Consider the following 25,209-nt stretch of genomic DNA (forward strand, 5'->3'; position numbering starts at 1 on the left):
TAGAATATAAACTACAACTTATAAACATAATCTCCTTTAAGCCTCAGCTTAACCTGAAAGAAAGTGGGAAGTATGAGACACAAAATCTGTGGTAATAAAGAGGGACACATGAGAATGGTTGACAGTCACAGTTGCAAACTCTGATAGCTCAAAGGAAGTAAAAAACATTGGTTTCATTTATTTCTCACCCTGAGGGAGAAGGACACAAGCAGCAAGGCCTCATGAGAATTTGAATCAGGGTAGTTGAATTTTTAAAAATTCTGTCGCGAGTCTGACTAGTTGACAAATGTAGCAAAGGTTTTGTTGCAAGTGATGCAGTCAATACGAACAAGAGAGCTCCGTCTAAAAGTCTGAAAATTATACTCAGTCCTGCCCCCTTTTTCACCCACTGCACACTGTAGAAATGCCTTTCTCAAGCGAAATTAAAGCAGTTAATAACAAATGCTTTCTTCAAGCTGAAAAAGAAATTCAGTCAAACCAAAAGACTCATTTCCTACCAGGTCACTTCTATGCCTTAAAATTCTAGTCGGGGATTATTAGTGTACAAACACCCTACCGGGATGAATTCAAGCCCTAAGACTAGAAGAAAGACAAAGAAACTCAAACAAGTCAACAACTAGAGAGAACTATATGATAGCCACACATATCTCTTCAACATTAGACTATGCTACGCTCACTGCAAAGCGTAAATCTGAAAAATTTAGATAATGAGTTCACTGATGGATGCCAGCACTTAAATGCTAACAGTGACGGCCTGTGCTTCCAATACAACCTGAGATCTTAAATGGAGACTTAGCATTTGCTTCCCACTGGGAAGATGAGAAAGCGCTTCTGGAGGCTAACACACAAACACACTTCTCCTGTGTCTGAAGTGTGCTTATCTTAAATGTCATCCTGCTGTCTGGCACTATCATATCCTAGAGCAGAGCTAGAATGTCAGGCCACTGCCAATCAGTTACTATCTTGAACACAGCAACCAAATGACTGGTGTCCTTTGGGGTATTCATTATATCCTATAACTTGGATTCCTGATTTACAAGTTGTTGCACCAAAACTAACAGGCGCTATCTTTAATTACATTTTACAAGCCCCATGAATTGAAGGAACAGTACATCTGCAGGGACAAAGCTGAACAAGCACACAAATATTTAAGAGACCACAGAGGCTGATTTTGTCCATTTCTAAGCTGTGGGTGGTCAAACTGCATGTCCAGCTGTGCCATTAAAACTTAAATACAGACTCCAGAAGCTTCTGGGAATCACTACTTATCCTATGGAGGCAAGGAAGTCTCTGATGCATGCCAGGAGGAGGAGGAGCAGGGAAGGCTGGCAACATGTAAGACATGAAGCTATTAAGTTATAGGCAAAAAACAAGAAAAAGACAATCAGATAATGACATAGACACAATGTTCTATGGCATCTATGTAATTTCTATAGGAATCATTTGATTATAATATTAGTGAGACCTTGTTCTTTTAGAACTTCACAGCAGGACTCCATAAAGCTCGGTAAGGAACAGGACCCTCTTTTAATAGCACAGACTTCTAATGGTACCAAAACAGTATGTAGGAACATCTTGACCTCTGGGCTTAAAATTCACTCAGGTAAGTAGTAAGTTTTGTGGAAAAGCTGTTAGGATTAAAAAGAGGACTAGGATTAGTTGTTAGGATTAAAAACAAAACAAAACATTCTCTGGGAAATAGGAGGACTATGCAAGGCGGCAGGGTGTGGACACGGGCGTGGACAGCCTACATTTAAATACTGGCCCTACCACTTCCCAGCTATGTGGCTTTTGGAAAGTTACCAAACCTTTATGCCTCAATTCCCCCATCTGTAAAGTGGGCATAGAAACAACAGCTGTCTCAGAATGTTGCTGAGGGTGTTAAGGACACGATTACACGCAATATCCCCACTGCCGTGCCTCGCACATGGAAAGCACGCCAAATGTTGGGTCATCCTTAGCCCTAGGACGTGAACACGTAACAGATCACAAAGAATGAGTGCATTAAATAACAAATGAAATAAACTCTTTATTCTGAAACTGGCATTCAAGCAAAGATGGTAAAGAAAACTGAAGGGTCATCAAACCACATGTCTTGAGATAGCTTTAAGTTTTACCTAGTTGGCTGCATGAAGGCAATACCCTCTCCAAACATCCAACTGATTCAGCTTCTAAAAACCACTATTGTTTATTGAACAGAGGAGCAGCATTTGGGGGTAGTGGGATGCAGGCGTAAAGATTACAATCATCACAGCCCAAACTTCGATCAGAGTCTAACATGCCTCTTTGGTGGCACGCTCTTCTGCTATTCATGTTGGCTTGGGAATTGTTCTTGTGGACAGTGTCAACTGTGACGGGAATGCCAATTTGTTTGAGCTTCTCAGAGTCAGAATCTCCAATAATAAAAGTGTCTTTACCTGACACCAACAAACCCACACATACATGTACACAGACACATACAGACAACTGCATGCACACATACACCACACACATAAACCACATGCATGCACAAACACGCATACGCATGTGCACGCACACACACGGTATCCACATACACAGGTGCATGTACACAAACATCATACACATGCACACACACTGCTCACCCTTAGGAAGCTCCGATGGAGGAAACACTGTCAGCTGGAGACTTGGCCTCAGAGTACTAGAACGCTAGATTAGACAGTTCCACATGACATTTTGTGCACAATGTAAAATAAACCACAGGGATTTCACATTCAGAGTGTTTCCCTTATCAAGATGTCTTTTAAGGCTGTAGCCTGTATGCACACTGAATGAGAGAACAGGATGGACTTCCGGCTCCAGGCTTCAATTCCATTATCACCTACACAAGCCTTTATCCTCAGAAGCCTCCATCATATCCTTCACTAAGAAGATACACTAAACTGGAGCTTCTCCCTCGTAGTGTCCTTTCCGAGAAAACAAAAACTCTCCTCCTACGGCTGAGGTGCAAAGGCTTGAGTCCAAGATGCCACTGCACACCTGCATCTCTGTCATGCAACTGGCCCTGCAGAGGTACACTGGTGAGTAGGGACACAGGGACAAGCTGGCTCTGGTATGCGGGGGATGAACAATTCCAGTGAGCACAGGTCAAGCCAGTTCCTCACCCCAGAAACAATAAAACATCCTGGGAGAAGCTGGACAGGGTCTCTGGAGAAGAAAGTGCTGGCCGCAGTGCTCCACAGTTTAAACCACAGACACGTGGCTTTCACCCACATGCAGTTCTGGGGCGACGCTCAGATACTTCTGGGTTGGCGGTAGGAGGCAGTTGATAGAGTAGCAGAAAGAGAGAATGATGCACCAATAATGCTAAAACTGAAAACAGATTCTCAATCATCATAAAAATAGCATAAAACTAAGTAAATAGAGTATGGCTGTACCCTCCTAGATGAGTGAATTTATCTTGGTGAGTCCCCTGGGAGTAAGGGCACCAAGACATACAGCTTCAGGGAACTCATCACATCTGACCTTTGCAGGAACTGTATCCCCCAGGGGTATGGAAGGCACAGCACGGGTGCCAGGACATGGCCACCCTGCAGGGGAGATGCAGAGCAGGTCAAGTCCACGTGTAGGGTCAGGAGGCAGAGAAAGGAGTCCACACTCACGGGTTCCCCCACTCTGCCCCAGGGGCCTGCCCTGCTGGCCTGATGCAGCAGTGCCCTCCCGTTCTGGTCAACAATGTAACGGGGTCTGTGGTTTCTTTACTGATGTGGCAAATTAATCTGCCCAGTCTAGTTAAAATGCAGAAGCCACGAGTGACTTTATTGCTAGACAGCAACGACTGGTCTGTCATTTTTGGCTGTAGCCCACAGCAGAGCAAGGAGGATATGGGTCCACACGCTGATCCAGGACAGTTGGTTTTGTTTGCTGTTGATTTGTTTGTTTGTTATGTGAAAAACAGGCCATTCGAAACACAAACACTGCAGCCCTTCAGTGTAATTCTAAATTGTCACTCACAAAAGTTAATCTTGACAGAGAAAAAGAAGAGAATACTAGTGCTTTACTTTAAGTCTCTCGTTTTCTAGATGATTCAGATGCCAAGAGAGCCACGTGAATAATCTAAAGTCATACAGCAGGTGGAAACGCGAGAAGCCGAGGCCAGGACTCCACCCTGATGCCCAGGCCATGGCTGCATCCCAGCTCTCAGCTGCCTCCCCTGGTCCTCTCCACTGTGAGCGCTCAAATGTTGCCTGATGTGTGGAAAGAGGTTTCAGTCACAGCAACGTATGACTTAAGACGGACGACACTCACTCGGGCTTAATCCTAACGGAAGCACGCTCAGAATCCTGCAGCAGTGGTGCCCAAGACTAGTTTTGTCTGTGCGGTCCCAGAAAGCAGCAACCACAGGAAAGGCTCTTGCTGCTGAGGATTTTCCACAAGGTGGAGAAAAAGCATCAAATGAAGGGCAAAGCCATCAGGGAAAACACAAATTAAAGCCACAATGAGACACACTCCATACCCACCACAACGGCTAAAAAGAAAAATAGTGACGACAGCAAATGCTGGTGCAGGCGCAGAGAAACTGGATCCCTCTTCCATACCTAGTGGAATGGACAGGGGCACAGCTATAGTCTGGCATTTTCTTATAAAGCTAAACGTGTAACTGCCATTTACCCAGCATTTGCACCCTGGGGCATTTGTGCCCGAGGAAGGAAGATTATGTTCACACAGAACCTGTATGTGAATGTTCATAACAGTTTTATTCATAACAGCTCCAAGCTGGAAATGGCCCAGATGACGTTCAACAGGAAAATGGATAAACAACAAACTGGTACATCCCTACTGTGAAACACTACTCAGCCATGAAAAGGAACAAACCTAATACACAACCTGAATGAATGTCCAGGGAATTAAGAAGAATGAGAAGAGCCAATCCCCAAAGGCTACATACTGTAAGATTCCATTTATACAATTTTGAAATGACAAAATTTTAGGAATAAAGAAGAAATTTGTGGTTGCCTAGGATTAGAGAAGGTGGAGCTGCGGGGAGAGGAGGGTGGCTCAGAAATGGGTAACAAGGGGGACACTTGTGGTGACAGAAAGGACAAGTAAAACTGGGAAAATCTGAGCAAGATCGTGAACTGAAGCAATGTCAATGCCAGGGTTGTGGTTGGTGCTATACTTTTGCAAAACGTTCTCACTAGGGGAACCTGGGTAAAGTGCACAGAAGATGTCTGTGTATTACTTCTTACAACTGCACTCCGTCTAAATCTACAATTATCTCCAGAAAAACTGCAATAAGAAAGAAGGGAAAAAAAGAAGAGGTCAACATAAATTTCTCCTAGAAATCGCATGTGACTGAGAACACGATGAGCTCTGTTGGTGCTAAGAGAAATTATAAAACCCAAGTGCTGGAAAATGAACCAACAGCCCTCACAGGGAGATGAGAAGCAAGGCATAAGTTTAATATTTCATAAGTATGAAAAAACGCTTGTGATTTCTTTTAAAGCTGAAATATGTGAAATGCAAACAAACACTTTCAAAACCCAGCACAGTGCTGAGAATCCCTTTGGCTAATAAACACATGTGGTTAAAATGAGATGGCAAACTGATGGCAAACAGTGCCTCCCTGCCCTTGACAAAGACCAAGGGTGGCTCACGTTCAGCTTGGTTTTCCTCCAAGGGGCAGAGCTCAAGGTCTTTGTGCCAGCACCTCCTGTTGGCATAAGGAAATCACCCAATCTCCAGGTCCCGTTCTTCAAATAGCTATTTGCATCCCAGAAGGGGGAGCCCCCATGGTATCCAGGCAACACCACCAGCACCCCCCAGACATGAATTAGGTGCCTCATAAAAGACGAGAGCGTTCCTCCCTGTACTTACTTATTCTGCATCATGTTCATTATCACCCAGTCGAAAGGGTAGACGTTCTTCCCAATGAGGTTCTTAAACATGATGAATGTTTCCATCAGGAAATCCTGAAACAAAAACCAAAACATTGAGACAGCCCACCAAGAAAGAGGGGAAAGCCAACGCCCTCCTTCAATAGCTGCATTATAAATGACCTCATTTTTGTTAGCTGAATGAAAACATTCTAGAAAGTAATGAAGATGTATTTCACAGGAGCGTGTGTTACTTTTATCTTTCTGTTTGCCTGAGCACTTCCTGCCCGGGAGAACTTTCTCAAGGATACATTTGGAAATAGACCCTGGGTATGTCTCTCTAATAGTTATAAAGAGTCAATCCCCAAACATGCATTCTTATTCTTTCTGCTTATAGGAAAACATATCTCTTACAAACATAACATGCAGGTTCCAGCCATTTCTTATATTCACTCTACATCCATTTTTCATTGTGAACAGAGCCTATCAGGTTGAATATGCCACATAATTATCCATTCCTTTTTCTTATGTAATTTAACAAACAAAAGGCTCAAACAGGAACTCCTGCCATCGGCACATGTTCAGCTTGCTGTAAACCATTTGAGCATGTGGTCACTTTGCCAGACTCTTGTATATAGCAGCTACAGCCCCATAAACTACTCATTATGCCTCTGCTGTCTCACAGATGACCCTCTGAGCTTTACGGGTTGTGTCCTGCTGCCCCACCCAGCTTCCACACGCACAAGACCGCCCCTGCCTGGGGAAGAGGTACCCATTTCTGAGAGGTCCACCCTGTGCCTGTTGGAATTAGGAGAATTTGTTGAACCTGACAGGTTGGCACTTTTTCTGAGCTAACCTGAACAAAACAGGTGGTTATCCTGAAAACCACACCCCCCCCCCCCCAGTAGTCCACATGCTTTCCCAAGATCTGGGGTGGGAAGGAAAAAGGCAACTGAGAATTCACTTGGAAAAATGAGGCCATGGTCAGAGATTGCCAAATGAGTGGATATTTCTCATTTATTTAATCTACTGAATCATAATTAGGTGCAATGGCTGTGAAGACCAAAGTGGTGAACAGAATTTAAGCAGCCAAGAAAGCAATTCCCAGCACAAAGTCCTAAACAAGTACTTCTTGCAAAGAGCCACAAGTTAAATTTGATAGCGACGATAAACTGATGTTCAAAGTTAAGATACTCTCTCTGCAGCCTTAATAGCAATGCCTGGTTGCGGCAAGTATGTCTGCTGTATGAGGGGTTGGGCGTGCCTCCACCATGATGAAAACTCAGGAAGCAACCGTGATCACCCTTGAACAGAGGCCTCCAGTTCAGGAGCGGTTAGGGACCTGGGCAAAGTCAAGAGGAAAAAGTCAGCACAATGTCCTCCAAACTCCGCTCACACGCGCCTTGACACCAGGCCTTGTGAGCAGGAGTGTTCCAGGTGTCCCCCTGCACAATGAATGGCTTCTCTCTCCAGTTTAATTATTGAAATTCAGATTTCACGACCTAAGTTTCCCCACTTTGTCAAGAGTTTCACATTTTAATGACCAGGTTGCATATTTTGCCAGCTGAGTGCCATAATTTACTCACATCTCCATTTGCATGAAATTGCTGGCTTTCTTGCTGATCACTCCTCAAAGCCTAATAATTGAGATACAGGGTCTGGATTTTATTATTCTGGAAGAGAAGCCTATTTTTCCAACTCCTTGTTTTTTTCTTTTCTAGGGAACACAGTCCCATACTTCATTAGTATGGCTCAGCTGTTAAATTTTAGTACTTTGCTGATCAAACAAAATGCTGCATATTGTGGGAGATGAGGTTTTGCAAGGCTTCCTTGTTGGTCTGCATAATTTACTAGCCATGGCGGTGGTCCCCATCACTGCATTTGCCTAGAATGGCTGATGAGGCTTAACAGACTAGTACAGGATTAATATGGGATATTTTGTGCAAATTTCATCATTCTACACCAATCCATTCCTGCCGCATTTTTTAATTTCATTGTTCAGAGGATGCACCATATAGTAGGGGGCACCTCTAACAATAGCAATCAGCGTATTCTATACGCAAAACCTTCTTGTCGTAAACCAATCTGCTTCTGTCCATCCCTATCCCCACCCACTTGAACAGACAGTCATCCTTTCTCACTTGGACTGCCAGTGGGGAATCCTAACTCATCTACCTATGTCCACTCTCGGTCCCCACACTTCATCCAGAGTGACCTTTTCAAATCGCAAATCTGGTCAAGGCACCAATGCTTCCCCAGTCTCCACTTAAACCACAGCCCCAGTGGCTTCCCAGTGTTCTTAGATTAAAGCCAAAGCATCTGGACTCTCAGAAGTAGGAAATCACCATTATGCTATGCCAGAGAAATAAATGTTTCAGACAAGGACCATCAACGGATGCCAAACTCACCAGATGAAAAGACTGTCAGAAAATAGGATACTTGCCAACTTTCTGTGGATGCCAAAGTATTACGCAAAGATTACATGACTATTGCAAAGGGGTGTGTATCTTCACAATAGAGAGATCTGGCAGTTACTCCCTTTTAAGCAAGCAATGGAACTTAACATCATCAGTAGTGGTCAGCCTGGCATTCCCAGCTCCCAATGGACACAACAGGGAGTACATACACCATCTCTGAAGCACTCCTGCCAAAAGGATGAACTTGAATTTTAGACCAAGCTTCCAGTTTGCAGGACATTCAGAGGGATGGAGAAACATCTGAGAGGCATTACCAAGCAGAACTCAAAAATTCCCGAATGAGGGATATCTGCAAAGCTATTGGCTTGGTCCCTTCAAAAAACTAAAAAAGCAATGCCATGAAAAGAAGAAAAACAAGGTGATAGACCTGTTCTAGAACAAAAGGGATTAAAGAGACACAACCAAATGCAATGGGTGAATCTGGACTGGATTCTGATTTGAGGAAGCTCCTAAGAAAGAAAGACTGGGAAGAATTGAAGAAGTCCAAATATAGATGGTATGAGGGGATGGTTGCCGTGTTCTGGAAGGGCAACAGGGCCATTGGAGACTGTCTTCATTCTTGAGAATGTTTGCTGAACACTTAGGGGAGGAGCACGTTTCTCACATCCTTCCAGGATTTCGCTAAATAGAGGTACCTGGAGATACACGAAGGAGGCAAATATGGCCAAGCGCCCGCAACTGTTGAATTCAGGTGATAAGAATAATAGTTTTCATTGTACAATTCTTTCAGCTTTTCTGTATGTCTGAAATTTTTCATGATAAATAGTTAGAGGGAACAACACATGGGAGACTGGGGGAATCAGCAAGAGATCAGTAGACTGCACCAACGCCAACAGTCTAGTTTTCATATTGTACTCCAGTTTGCAAGACAGTACTATTGGGAAAAACTGGGTACAGCATACACAGACCTCTTTGTATTATTTTTCACAGCTGCATGTGACTCTACAATTATCTCAAAATAGAAAGTTTACTCAAAAAATCAATGCTTTAAAAAAAATTTAAAACAATTAGGGGAAAAAGGGAAATGGATGACACAGAAAGTTGAAAACACACAAGCAAAGAATATAAAGCTTCTGAGCATGGCTTATGGGGTCCTGTGTGATTTGACACCCTAGCCCCTCTCCGGGCACACCTCAGCCCCTGTCCTCTCACTGCCCCCAGCACAGGCTCCTTCCTGCACAGGCTGCTCCCCCTACCTGCATTGCTCTTCCTCCTGTTGCTCAATATCCCACAACCCTCTCCCTTGTAAAGAAGCCTTCCTGACCCCCTGACCCAGTCCAGGCTGGCTACTTTACAAGGACCATTCCTTTGAAGCATGGATAATTTGCGTTGGTTGGAAGGACTCCCTGACTGTGACATTCTCCTCTAGCCCATAGGGCCATGAAGGCGGGACCTATCCACTCTGCCCACTGTTTCATCCACTCTGCTAACACAAAGTCATCGCTCAATAAACAGCTATTGAGTAAATTCACTGGGGATTCTGCACCCCCCAGACTCATTGTCCAGTGTAGAGTGCCTTGATTAAGGCTTCATTTACGAAATGGTCACAGGAATAAAGAATCAGATGTTCAGCACGAGACTTCTCCTCCCACTTGTGACATGCCCTACACAGGCTTGCAAACTACCCTTCGGTGGCTGTTTCACATGGAACTCAAGGCTCTTTAAGACTAGGCATGCCCAATAGCAGAATGTTTCCTAGGAAGGGCAGGTACTTGGTTAACATTCTTGCTTTCATAATCCCCATGAGCCTCCTCACTCACTACTTCCCAGGTGTGAGATGTCACCCTGCACCACCACAGTACAGGCTGCTGGTCGATTGGCATGGACAAGGTTAAGAAGGAAGGGGCAAAGGGCAAGTGTCTGCCTGGTGAGTCCAGGGCAGGTGTCAGGTAGGGGTTCTCAGAAGGGTGGGACTGAAGCTGAATAAAGGCGGGAGGACATCCCAGGAGGAGGGCCCTGAGAGCTCAGAGGCCTGCCTGACTCGGCTTCCCTAGGTGACTGACAAGTGGACCGAAGACGGGGAGGCCACTGGAAGCAGTGGGGCCGCACAGTAACCTGTGGCTGGCCATGAGTCCTCGCTGGAGTTGAGAGGGACGGCAGCACCCCGGTTCTGTCAAGCATCGCTGTCCTTTATCCTGCATTCACTCAACCTTCACCCAACAAGCATTACTTCTACCGGCACTGTCCTTGAATAAGTCATTGTTCACTCAGTCACTCAACAGACATTTCTCAAGGGCCTCTTAGTGGGAATTTGGGATGAGCGGCAAGACAGCATCTCCCCTGGAAGGTCCAGAGCACTCCTCATCACCTTCGATCTTACTCTGGAGACTCTGAGCAAGTTCTCTACTTCTGTTCCTGATTCTGAGACTCGGACACATGACAGCTAGTGGCCCATTCTGCAGATCAACAACCCCACTGCAGAACAAGGATTTACAGATCCTGTGTGGCTCACCATCCTAAAGGGGCTGCCTCCGTTGTGAGAGAGTTTTGAGGTGATGTGCCCATTCTTTTCATTTTCTGTCTCATGCTGTGCTCCATCCTGGGACCCAAGGGGCCATTTGAGAGACTGTAAAAGTCACAGCTCTGTGGCATGTGACTTTGGTGTTGATAATAACTGCAATTTTGTACGGGAATAACTCACTCAACCAAAAAAGGGCTAAATTTGAAAATTTGAAGTAGCACTTGTTATAAAGAAGTAGTCTTGAGAAAATGGTCTAGTCTATTTTCATATTGGAATACTAATTAACTCCCAATTAGTTAACACAAAGTGATCTTTTATTTTTGTGATAGGTTGTCAGAGCAGAAAAATAGTCAAATGCTCTCCATGTGTAGTTAATGGATAAGAGCACATTACACAAAGGTTCTAACAGCTCAACAACAATAAAAGAGGTTGACAGTCCTTGCAGTACAGATTCGGGACATCCAAACCACAAATGCCGTTTTATAACAGATATCAAATCGTCTGCAAATAATCGATTTTCTGAACTGCCGTGTCTAAGGAAAAAAATCCCTTGGGAAATCAGGACCACAACATGTAGTAAGTATCCGATCATCTGCTCTGTGCACACACTTGGAATTCAGCAAATTACAGTCATTTTTAAACACCATTTTGTATAATCACTTTTCACAATACACTGAAGCTCCCCAATCAACAGCGCCACTCCACAGCTCACATTAAATATTTTTAACAGTTTGCATATGTGGATTTTGATCATATGACTGTTCTCATAAAGGGCAAATTATTACTTGGAGTCCTCAGTTTTCAGGATGGGTAATACTTCTCATTCTGAAAACTTTGTTATTCAGCCAGGAATGTTATTTAGGAAATTGTTTACATATAGGTGCAGCTAAACTATCCTTCCACTGACCAAGACAGGGCTGAGGGATGCACGAGGCATGAAATGTTACACATACCAAATTGGATTTCACTGCGCCATAATTGCTCAAGAACCACAGGATAGCAATGTGATATATATTACATATACCAGTATACCCCTACTTCAAATTGCTCATTAATACTAAACAAATAAAAATTAGAGGCCAGCCCTGGGGTGTTGTGGTTAAGTTCGCATGCTTCACTTTGGAGGCCCAGGGTTCGCAGGTTCAGACCCTGGATGGACCTACACACTGCTCATCCAGCCACACTGTGGCAGCATCCCACATATGAAATGGAGGAAGATTGGCACAGATGTTAACTCAGCAACAGTCTTCCTCAAGCAAAAAGAGGAAGATTGGCAACAGGTGTTAATTCAGCCAATCTTCTTCACCAAAAAATAAAAAAATAAACATAGAGACACACAAACATATACACATTCTTGTTCCTTGACTTTTATTTGAGGGAAACTGCTATGATTTTAAGGTATAGATCCACTTTTGTCTTCTTGGAAATTTAAATATATATGCATATATAGACACACACACACATATATAGTGGAAACAATTAGGAAATTTCTTATTAGAAATAAACCTTTGCAAAAAATCATTAAATGCATTCTCTTCTTCCCATCCCTTAATAAGACAGATGTAAAGTGCAACACCTTGCTCTGGAATCATTTGTAGCATTTGCTGTACTCTGTAGGAATCTAGGGGCCTCAGAAATGGAATCTGTGCTACCAGACACCAGAGTTGAGGTCAGTGTCTAATCGGGAACTCTGCCAACAAGTTTGGTTGCAGCTTTGCAGAGGACATCTGCCATATGGCCATGTGACTTCAGGTCGCTAGGGAGGGAGCTCCTAAGCAATAAATTTCCCTCTATTATACCTCTCCTAATTAAGTTGTATCATAGTTTTACGGAGGATGACTAGAGAATTATTTGGAGAAATGCTGATGAGTTTCCATGATTAGAGTTAATTAATAACAGAGTATAATTTAAGGCTGAAAAGGCTCTCTGGCTTCTGCTATTAGGAAGTCAATCAATAAACGAAGTTAATGGTAGACTCTCCATGGGTAACACCTCCAAATTTTCAATGATCCCAAGGCACAAGAAAGGAAATTTTGACCTAAGAAGAAAAGAGATTTCCCTGGCCTTACATCTGAGTCCCTCCCCAGCCCAGCATGAGAAGCAAGTCTACGTGTCAGGACCCACAGATTCAGTTAGACCTTTCCAGGGGCTTCTGAAATCAAGCGGAGGCAAGTCCTCATGCAAAACTCATCCTTAAAATGGAAATATTTACAGCAGAGTTTTGCCTAAAATGCTGGCCCCAAAACACAGTTGTGTGAAAATGGTCAGTTACACTCACCACCACATCAGTCCTCATTTTCCCGAAAGTCTTGATCAAATGGGCATAATGGTAATCTTCCATTTGCCGTAAAATAGCGGTCATACAAGCCACAAAGTTTCCCTGTAAATGAATCAAAGGATACAATTAGATGGGGAATGAACAACACTCAGGGCAAAAGTTGGTATCAACTAAAGAGTCCGGAATCGAAACCCGTCAGAGAGAAGCAGCCAGGCACGAGTGACAAGCCCAGAGTTCTGCCACCCCCTCGCTGGCCGACATCGAAGGTGACCAGCCACTTCCAACCTCACCATCTTTTTTTTTCCCCCCTGTTTCCTTCTCTCTAACTGCCCTAAATGCTTCCTGACACATGGCTGTCCAGGCTGGAAAAATAAGCTTTAAATATTTTTGCATTAAATACACAAAACTGAAAGACAGGACTGAAATCACTGCCACTTATGTTCTGTGCTCTCTGGAAAGTTCCCGCCCTTATTACCAAGCGAAATGTGTGTGCAGCCCCTCCTCTTGGGCCATGGCAAACAGAGGCCTTTTATTTCTCAAAATCTGCCTGTATTCCCTTTAGCCAATGTGGAGGCAATCACCAGCGACTCCACAATGAGTTATGGTCCAATTCTCCTGCAGGAGAAGAATGTGTGGAGGAACGCAGGCTCATCAGAATGTAAAGTGGGAGAGAGGGGAATCTCTCACACCAGACAGAGCTAGGAGGAAAGGAAAAGAAGGAGAAAAAAGAAACCAACAAACAAAATCAAGACAAGGAGAAAGACAAGGGCCAAAGCAACTAGCACATGGAAGTAGTCAGTCTGCGTGCGGCTGTGGGTGTGCACCCGCTTGTGTGTGCAGCTCTGTGCACGCGCGTGTTTGTGTGTGCGCACCGAGGGGATTTGGTTTGGTGAGTGGGCGGAAGGCCAAGCAGTTCTGCCACCATTAACCGCAATGTATCACTTCCGGGGTTCATGGCTAACAAAATCTTAAAGGGCTTCCTTACTTTTGAATATTTTCCCCTAAATTAATGACATTTTAAGAAACATAGGATGTGTATTTTCTCCCATTAAACCAGTACAAGTCTGGAAAAATTATAGGATGAGACATAATTTCAGACATGTCCCTAATTTTGCCCTTTTAAATGAGTTCCCAAACTGCATTTTTTTAGTAGCTCTACTTTTACAAGTAATATATTTGAACGCCTAAGTGGCTTTTGTATTAATTTGGAAGACATGCTCTACAGTCAAATGTTAAAGTCCAATATTTTTTCCAATTCATTTTATATGTATAGTCTACATATATCCTTCCAAATGAGTTCTCAAAGGATGTGCTACAAAATTACAAATTGAGCAAATATAATAATGATAATAAGGTATCTTCCATTTGTCCAGAAATGTAAATTATTTGTGAATGATTATAATTGCTGAGATTTATATTTCAAGTTGGTGTTCAGGGAAAGAAGTAAATAATGCTTGTTGGCCATGGGAGGGATGAGATATAACATGGCAAAATGTCTATTTATGCATATGAACATCCAAAATATGTAAATACCTGGCATCCTGTTGAGCTCCAGAGGAGCTGCCTTTGTATTTTCTTTACTCCCTATGAGATGCCATCTTTTGGACAATGGTCTTCATATTACGTGTTGATCAATTATAATGTGGCAAGGGCTGTTCCGGAGCCGTGAGAACCACAGCCTCATTCAATCACACCACAGATTCTCTTCCTGTCTCATTTTACAGGCAGTGAAGCTGAGGCTGAGAGACGTTCCCCTCTGAGTAAAGGGCAAAACTGGGTGTGAATCCAACACGGCCGGCTACAAGGCCGGTGCTTCGTGGCTGAGCGAATTTCTTTCCTTCTTATCCATATATCATTTTAATTCTTTTTCTGACAAATCTGAGGCTGCTACTGATGGCCAACATGAGCTAGAGATTCACTTGCCCACCTTCCTGCCTTCACCAGGGGAAGCTGGAAGAGGATGGGAAAAGATAGAGGCAACCACAGATGATGGCCCACCTTCCACCCTGATGGAGCTGTCCACGACCCAGACTCCACCTCGCTAGATGAGGAGCTTTTCCAGAACAAGAAGAGGCCTGCAGTGGCCAATGTGCACCTAGCAGGGGCTCACATCGATTTTCTGCAGGTCAAAGGAGTTAAACGATGGAGGCTTACACATTAGAATCGCTGAAATCACAAAGCCAGCTGTGCATAATCAGAAGTGACATACTGATGGCTTAACTTAAAACATCAAGTTGAAAGTACAAAGAAAAGCAAGACCTCAGAGCGGTCTCGAGAATGCCGAGGGCTTGAGCACTGAGCAACAAGAATGAGGAAACCCAGGGCACCAGGAGTCCGGCCAGGTCACCAAACAGGTGACATGTGGACATACTCAATGCAAGGAACAGACTGCCACATCACGCTGAACACTTCACGCAAGGCAAAGGCTGCAGGAACTGACATGATGCCAACGTGAAAAACTGAAGTGAACGCAGCAGTTCCCAGAAAGCACGTCCTGGGAATATGCAATGGTCAGTCAGGAAGTCGTCCCTCCAGATGAGAACGTCACAGTGAAGGTAACCAAATGGCCACTTACTTAACAGCGATGGGGACTAAGTGGAGTAGGCCCCAGGGATGAGGACAGAGGCAGGCCATCACCATGAGTTAGAGGCCAAAAGGCCAGGTAGTGCCAGTGTGCTCTTTATTTAAACTAAGAAAACCGTCCGGGAGGAATTGGTACTGGTCAGTCTTTCCTTTCTTAGAAGAAGCAAATCTCACTATTTCATCTTTTCTAAGCTGAAGCTTTGGATCCTACCATGAAAGGGACGATATTCCTGCTAAAATTCACAGAAATGCTCCCCCATGCCTTTGGAGTGGAGTCCCACCCATGGGTAGCAGTATTTTTAGTGTTGTGGATACCATGAAGCTGTACTGCTCACAGGATCCCAGCAGATGCCTGAGCAAATTGGGGGGCTTCCGAGGGTGGATAAAGCAGGTATTTATGGAAGCTATATTTGAAACCAGTCATACACTAGAAACAGAAATGAGGGAAAACCATAAAACGAAACTTTTATTCTGCAGGCTCAGAAGAAAATTATTATTCTCTGCTTTTTAACTGATCTATTCGGAATTCATTTAGAAGTCACCTGAAGCTTTTATTTTCAACAATAAGAAGGTTGGCAGGTAGGCTGGTGGTGATTGTGCAGAACTCGTATGGAACCTGGTCCTGAGGGATGGATTTCAGCCCCACTGGCTGAGTAAAAATGAGTAAACATAAATAAAAATAAGACATATTCTTTATGACTTCAAAGCAATGCAAAATAGGGATAAAAGAAGTCAGGATACAGTTGCAGGAAATTTAAAAATCAGGACATAGAATGCTTAATAAAGAAAACATGTGAACTTCATTAGTAATCAAAGATGAAAATGATATATCATTATTTGCCTGCCAAAATAGCAAAGAAGTATTTAAGTGATGATAGTGTTAGCAAGGACGCAGGAGAAGAGACTCTTACACGCCGCTGGTGGGAGCATAAATTGCTATAACCTTTTTAAAAAACGATTTGGCAATAGGTTTGAAAAGTCTTGGGAAAAAGAATACTCATCTCCTTGGTAATTCTACTTCTAACAATCCACTTAAGGAAGTAATTCAAAATAGGAAATTTTACGCCCAAAGATGTCCATTGCATCACTGAAAACATCTACATATTCAATAGGAAGAAACTGTATAAGTAGTATGATATTTTGTAGGATTGCAAGATAAACACAGGACGCCCAGTTCAATCTGAATCTCAGATAAGCAGTGAAAAATAAGTACGTCCCAAATATTCCACTGGAAATATTGCATGAGACATCCATATACTAAAAACTTATGTGTTGTTTATCTGAAGTTCAAATTGAACTGGGTATCCTGTATTTTTATCTGCTAAATCAGGCAACTATACCATCATGTTCTGATGAAATGTGCAATCATTAAAACATTAACCATACAAATATGAAATATTTTAATAACATGATAAAAGCTTGAAGGACAAAACTGTACATAATTATATAAACATATTTTAGCAATATAAAGAATATAGCATAGAAAAAGAAAAAAGAAGAAACAACTAGAAGAAAAGACACCAGATAGTCTTCAGGGGTGGGAGAATGAGCCCAGATTCCTTTTATAAACAAAAAATATATTAATATTTTAAAAGTTAGTCCTGAGAGAAAAAGAGCCCATCTGGCAGCAGAGACCAACTCCCCCTGCCCCTGAGACCCACACTCCCTCCTCCCGTGTCCTCACCAATCTCTTTCACAGGGCGCCCCTGTCCGTGTGGATGTGGTTACTGCTTTGCACTGCTCCTCAAGCCCTGGACTGAACTCGCCTCTGAGCCCTCCTAGAACTACCCTCAATGCCCAGTTTTAAATCTGTTTGGGCCCCCAGTGCACTGGGCAGGTGAACAGGTAGAACAGAGGACATGTAGAATGGAAGACAGGTAGAATGGAGCACAGGTAGAACTGAGGACAGGTAGAATGGAGGACAGGTGGAATGGTGGACAGGTGGAATGGTGGACAGGTAGAATTGAGGAAAGGGAGAACTGAGGACAGGTAGAATGGAGGACAGGTGGAATGGTGGACAGGTAGAATTGAGGACAGGTAGAACAGGGGACAGGTAGAACGAAGGACAGGTAGAATGGTGGACAGGTAGAACAGAGCACAGGTAGAATGGTGGACAGGCAGAATGGAGGACAGGTAGAACAGAGGACAGGTAGAATGGAGGACAGGTAGAATCGAGGATAGGTGGAATGGGGGACAGGTAGAATGAAGGACAGGTAGAATGGAGGACAGGTAGAATGGAGCACAGATAGAAGGGAAGACAGGTTGAATGGAGCACTCGTGGTGGAGCAGGAGACATTTTGTGGCAGGCAAATGAACGTAAGATGTTACTGCAGGATGTGGAGACAAAAAGTTAAAAAAAGAACAGACATGGGAGAATGGGAACTTAGGATGAATTCTTTTTGTTGTTGTTTCTTTTCTTTTTACCTTTTTTTTTTAAGACTGACAACTGAGCTAACATCTTTTGCCAACCCTCTTTCCTTTTTCTTTTCTTCTTCTTCTCCTCCCCAAAGCCCCCCCAGAACATAGTCATATATTCTAGTTGTAGGTCCTTCTGGTTCTGCTACGTGGGACGCCACCTCAGCATGGCTTGACGAGCGGTGCCATGTCCCCTCCCAGGATCTGAACCCGTGAAACCATGGGCCACCGAGCAGAGCGCAAGAATCCAACCACTCAGCCACAGGGATGAATTCTTTTAAACAGCATCTTTGTCAACTTTGCCTAGTTTAAGATCTGAGTGACTGAATGAATTAGAAGAAAAAATCCCAAGGATTTTAATTCATATTCCTGAGGAGTTGTGAAGGCATGCCTCATTTACGTAATACAGACTTAGCCATGTGACTTGAAGGTCAAGTATGAAGTTGCTCTTGGTAATTTGGTCAACCAGACAAGAACATTTCCTATGACCCTGGAGCTCACACTTTGCATGAGGTACATAGCCTCTCTCTGGGACACATGGCACAGGCAGAAATTTTAACTCTCTTCAAAGAGTTCTCAATGCCAAAGGATCTTTGGGAGGCTCCAAACAGTAGAAGCTGCAAACACTGACGCAGAAGCACTGAGTCTGGAGGGCAGGCACCAGGTTTACAAAAAAAGGAAAATTCCACTTATCAAATCTGGGATTACACTCCATGATTGCCAGTGATGGCTTGTTAAAAATTTTAAACATGTTTTCACCAAGGCAAGTACTTTGAAGAGGAACTCTCATTTGTATGTTTAAATTTCAAATACATCGATGAAAACAAACCTACCTCATAATTATCATTAAAAATTAAAGAAAAAGTAATCTTCTAGTGACATGATCAAAATATTGCTAAATGACGCTGAGCGAGAACTGTAAGTAAAGGTGGGAAGATGTATGGCTTGGTGAATTCTGAAAGACTTTCGTTTTAGGGAGCATTCCAGCCAAAGAATCCACACTGTAAAGGAAAATTATAAGGACTAAAACGCAGGAAAAGCGAATGCAGCTGAGAGACGAGTCCTCCATTTAAAGGCAGGTATGACTTGAAATAAATCCACGTGTGGGCAGGTTGTTGGTACAGATAAGGTGGAAGCACTAGGGAGCACAAAGGCTTTCAGCCTTCAAGAGGGAAAGCCAATGGGAAATGTTTAAAGGTTCTATCCGCTCCAAGGAAATTTAAAAGAGAAAAACAGGGAGTCCAAAAAGTTAACACAAGGAATATCTCAAAATGCTATTAACTGGCCCAAAGATTCCTCCAAAGTCTCCTTAGAGATGATGTTTGTGAAAATATACTTAGGGGCTTCACATAGCAAATTCAAAACCATTCAAAACATGCATTCATCTCTGTTTCCTCACATTAAACTGACAATAACGAACATTTGTGAAACTCACAAACCCACAGGGACCAAGAGAATGAGAAGAGACACAACTACAGACAGGAGAATTCGGGAATGTGAAAAGTGGATGCATGAGAGGTTGCTGGCAGCCCTGGAGGCAGGACAGGCAGTATTATCTAACGGGAATCCTGTTGATTCCTAGCACAGAATCCTAGGAAGTCTCAGAAATTGGAGGCACCAATTTCTCAGAAAGCGAGGCTACATGTGAGGTGGAAATCAAGAGCATTGATGTCTTTACAATGTGGCCTGTATGCCCACTCCCAGCATGTCCACCAAGGCGACTCTCCCACTCACTGCCTGGCAGGAGACCACAGGTTTATTCTCTGGGCAGAGGGGTGCCTAACAAAGCAGAAGAGAAAGTATGGCAGGAGACCTCCTCCACCAGTCTTAGCCCATATCAAACTGGAACAGGAGAGCAGAGGAATCCTCGTTGGGGAAACTGACCAGCCCCAGAGGGCATATCCACTAACTTCCCATCAAGGTTCTGACCGTGCCCGTGTGAGAGCTCAGCCCACACAGGGTCACCAGGCAGTAACTCCCCCAGTCTCCAAGCTCCCTGCACACACAGGAAACAGGATCTGAGCAAGACTGCAGGGCCTCAGGGCTAAAGGCAGGCAAGTATCAATAAGGGAGAGCAAACAGACAGAAGTAGAACATGGAGGAAAGAAGGAAGATTCAGGAAAGATAAGAGAATTCAAAGAACTATAATTATTATCCTTAGACAGATATAAGATTATATCCATAAAGCAAGAATATAATGTTATAAAAAGAACAAAGACAAAGAAAGGATTCTTGAGTATTTATACTAGCAGAAATAAACATTTTAATAGAACTGTTGGAGGTAAAACTAACGAAATCCTCCTGAAAGGAGACCAAAAAGACACATAAACATGCACAGAGAGAGAGAGAAGAGAGAGAACATCAGGGAATCCATCCAAGAGATTCCAGATCTAATAAATAGGAGTTCCAGAAAGAAAAAACAAAGAAAATAAAGACACAAAAGCTACTGTTACAAAGTGATAGAACATCCAACAAAAAAATTATTCTAACTAATAAGTGAGTTCAGCTGATTGCAGAATACAGGATCAAAATACAAAAATCAATTGCTTCCCTATTCACTAGCAATGGACAATCCAAAAATGAAATTCAGAAAATAATTCCATTCACAAAAGCATCAAAAAACCAAAATACTTAAGAATAAATTTAACAAAATAAGTATAAGACTTGGACAATGAAAACTACAAGATGGTGTCAAACAAAATTAAAGAGGATATAAATAAATGGACAGATACCCCATGTCCATGGAATAGAAGACTTATCATTGTTAAGACGGCAAATTGATCAACAGATCCAGTGCAATCCCATCAAAATTCTAGCTGGCTGCTTTGCAGAAATTGATAAGCCAGTCACATTGACAAGCACATTATATGATTCCCTTTCTAGAAAATATCCAGAATAGGCAAACCTATAATGACAGAAAGTAGAATGGTGATTGTCTAGGACTGGAGGTCTGGGGGAAAATGAGAAACGACTGCCAATGGGTACAAGTTTCTCTTAAGGGTGATGACAGTACTCTAAAATTGATTATGGTAATGGTTAAACAACTCTGTGAATATACTAAAAACCCTTAAATTGCCCACTCTAAACAGATGAATTTTATGGTATATAAATTATATTTCAATAAAGCTGTCAAAAGTTTATAAAAATAAAAAACTATCTAAGATAATTTTTCTAAAATGGCATGCATAAGTAGAATGAAAGGGCCCACTGAGTGTCAAGCATGACCAAGACTTATATTTGTGAGATTTTTAGAATACTAGTGATAAAACAATGATCCTAAAACATTCCAGAAAAGAGAAAAGCAAGAAAGCGTTGCAAGTGCGGACCGGGAACTGATCATGAAGAGGATGGCGCAGGGGACAGCTAATTCTCAGGATAAGTCAAACTATTTGCCCTTATAAACCAGCTAATGTACTACTCAGATTTAAAATAATAATTACATAATTGGAAAGATCCTTCCAAATTTAGGATCCTTGTGAAGTTGTTCTTTCTCTTTAGGTTTGTTGAAACAGACACAAGACAGTTTTTCCCCTTTGCCTTTTATTTCTTCACTTACGTGTTTTCACGTCCTATGAAATTTCTTAACCCTTTTAGGATAGGGAGGGGGAGGAGGGTAGAGTATAAGGAAGAAACGATCATTGAAAATGTGGGTAGAACAATGCTGTAAAATGAAGAAGCAGAAAACTGTGCCATGCGAAATATGTTAGAAGCACAAGTCGTTGCCGTATTCTGCAAAGGTATTGCATGTGTTAATTAAATATTTGATTAAGCATAAGATATAATAAAAAGGCTGAATCAGGTACCGTTGTTAAAACTGAGGTTCTTGGAAAAATGAATATTTACTCACATCATTTGAACTTACTACCCTTGTCCCAGAAATACAATCCATGGTAAAATTGAGGACTGAGTTTTGTTCCTTTTTTCATTTAAAGATAAACTCAGTCCCATGATGCTTTTATCCAATGTATGGTTAATTATTACTTATTTGGTTTCCAAAATACTGTGATTCCTTATTTTATAACGGACCATAGAGTGAGAAATGTTTGTAAAAAGAAATACACAAAATTAAAAATAGTATGATTGATAAATTATACTAGTGTCATCTATCAACTATTTTCAATTACTAGCCAACAAAATTAATCCTGATTCTTAAATTTAAATTGAGTGCTTGCTTGAATTCATAAAGTACTAGTATTTCATATTATTGCAGACACTCTAAGAAATCTAATTTTAAAAACAAAATCAATTTCAATTTTACAGTGGCAGTAACTGTAGGAAGACGTTTACAGGCCAAATATACCAAAAAGGAATATTTGGATCTTAAGTTACCCATAGCAATTATTTGCGACTTATTCAATGAAATAAATTAAACACATATTCGCATTTGTTATGCAGGCAAAAATAAATTACAATCAAATTTTATATATACAATTATACTTTATGGTATAACGAGGGATACATACTTTATATACAACTTGTTAATATAATTCATTTGTTGCTAACACAAGTCAGAGTTTAGTAAAGGAGAAAATTTTATATTTATTTTCATAAACTCAATAAATCAAATAATATTAGAACCTTAGAGAGCTTAGGATTTTCTAAGTCTTTTCCCATGATATACAATATCTGTAAACACAGTATAATAGAAACAAGAGTAATTTTGTCTTAATCAAATTTTACACAATGAAGAGACGATCAAATTGCCTCCATGTTTTTTTTTAATTGACTTCTGTCCATAAAGGACACTATTACCATCATAGCTATGGATTAATTTAAAGTTGAAACTCTTTCTTGGATAAAATGAAATTCCTCTATATGAATCACAAAAGGATATTATTTATATTGGTTGGATGAGTTAGTGAGAAAGAAACTATGCTACATACCAAGTGTTAAAAAAATTTAATGAATCATAAGGAGGACAAAATATATTTTGAAATAGGAGATTATTATATAATAGCAACAGAGATAATCTATTATAAGATATTATATCTTAGGAAATATTTACTCACAAATACATACATATATTGTGTGGGGATATATGCTAAAACACTACACATCACAATAATCACCCACACCTTGTCAGCTTACGATTACCTAAGCCACCAAAGTGTTTTGGGCAACTAAATGCCTTAGTGCTCATTTTCGAAATCTCCTACTGTGGGGAAGTGTGACTCAATATGGGGGTACTCAAGAGAAATTCTGAAGAGCAATGCATCTATCTAGCAATGTGTAAAGGAAAAGAAAGAAAGTACAAGGCACAACCCATTGGGGCTTCATATCTATCCTGTCTCCCCTTAACTTCCTTGAGGAAATCAAAGGTTCCCGAGATTCTGAGGAAATGGGGCCACTTGGAATGCATCATAAGAAACTAAGGGGATAAGGTCAAATGAGGAGAAGATTCAAAATGGTGCAGAGTATTAACAAACACAACACTCAGTAAACATTCACTGAGTGGGCGCCGTGCTGAAAGCACGGAGTTCCTAGAGGTAGGTCAGAAGGCGAGTAAGCACAGCCCCACCCAGGATGAGCACACAGGGAGCCTGGGACACAACTGTCTCCCAGACCAATGGCACCAAGTCAAAAGGACACAGGAGGGAGCTTGAGGAGGCTCCCCTGGCCACAAGGGGAACAACTGGGACAACCTGAGTATCAACATGAACAATGAGAGCACTGGATAATAACCCACTGAATTAAAAAAAAACGTCCAAGAGTCTAGACTGATTTGCAGGGAAATGAGAGACAAAGGTAAAGCTCTTCCTCACAGAAGACTAAAAAATGTAGATGCAATCAGAGGATTAGAAAATCGCCAGTCTCAACTCCTAAAGTCATGGCTGATTCCAGCAAGGACCCTTATGGGGAATTGAAGCCGTTAGGTCAAAGGTCATTGGGGAAGAAGATATTCACTCAGTCTGAAAGTATCACCCCACGGATCCTTCCTCATTACAGTCTCGGCCTCCTGATGTGATGAAATGCTAAGAACACATAATCACTTAGGTAGTATTTTTTGCCAAAAATGTTTAATCATGAGGAAATAAACAGACAGATCCAGAATGTGGGACATTTAACAAGACAACTGGCCTGGGTTCTTAAAAAAAGTTAATGGAGAAACTTCATTTGGGGCAGATATTCCATCATATTAGGGAATCGTTAATTTTTGTAGGTGTCGTAATATTGTGACTATGTAGCAGAATTATTCTTAGGAGACGCATGAACATTAGGGATGATGTGTTATGATGTCAGTGACGAGCTTCTGGTCTGGCAAAAAAAAGTCTACATTACACGTATATTCAAACACAATAGAGGGAGGGCAAGGATAACACATACATGGCAAAATGTTACTATGTGGTGGATCTAGTTGATGGGTATACAGGTTTTACTGTATTATTTTTTCTACATTTCCGTATATGTGAAAAATTTCAAAATAAAAAGCTGAGGGAAAACAGCTTCTACCCAGTCTGGTAGACATAACAATTAATTAAGACATAATGTTGTAAATATTATAAAAGGGAGTTATTACATACTGACAAGGGAATTCTAAGGAGGAAGTATTTCTTTTCCACACATAGGAACTACTACTGAATATAATAATGGGAATACAAGCAATGACTTAGCTATTTTAAGACACAATTAGGGAGGGGAGAGAGGAGTAGCGAAGAGCTTTAAGCAACCCAAATCCAGGAATATTCACTCAAGAAAATGTTTGAGGAGCTAAACTATGACTAAATGGAGGATTTTATTGCTTTTGCACATAAAGCTCCACCACATGCATTCTTTTTAAATGCAGGAATGGCTAATTTATCTGGACCACTCACGGTAGACATGTATGCTGGCCTTAACAAAATACAGTGAAGGTCGGAAGGAAGAGTGAAAACATCCTGTTTCCCTCCCAAATGTGGTTCTTAATATCACTCACATTCCTTTCAATATTTGACAATACTTTTCTTTTCAGGGTAAAGGTTTACAGGTATACAAGAGAAAATTAGTTTAGGAGAAAAGAGTAAAGGTTTCAGGGGCAGAGAGATTGAAATAATCAATTGACCAAGACTATGAATGCTGCATAAAGTAGAACAGGCTAATTAAGATCTCTGAGCCTCAGTTTCCTCATTATAAAATAGGGATAGTGATTTTAAAATCTAGAATTCTTGAGATGTTAAAATTCAT

General features: G+C 41.8%; 1 protein-coding gene across 2 annotated transcripts in view; it reads right to left on the reverse strand.

Moving 5' to 3' along the window:
* Window positions 1–25,209, reverse strand: part of DOCK1 (dedicator of cytokinesis 1) — a 503,869-nt gene that overhangs the window by 179,083 nt on the left and 299,577 nt on the right. For both annotated transcript variants that reach the window (XM_023637097.2, XM_023637090.2), the window contains exons 28-29: window positions 13,051–13,152; window positions 5,836–5,930 (exon numbers count right to left, since the gene is read on the reverse strand). In XM_023637097.2, the coding sequence (XP_023492865.1) occupies window positions 5,836–5,930; window positions 13,051–13,152 (197 nt within the window). The remainder of the gene's footprint in view (window positions 1–5,835; window positions 5,931–13,050; window positions 13,153–25,209) is intronic.

Source organism: Equus caballus, chromosome 1 (genome assembly GCF_041296265.1).
Source record: "Equus caballus isolate H_3958 breed thoroughbred chromosome 1, TB-T2T, whole genome shotgun sequence".
Taxonomy (NCBI): domain Eukaryota; kingdom Metazoa; phylum Chordata; class Mammalia; order Perissodactyla; family Equidae; genus Equus; species Equus caballus.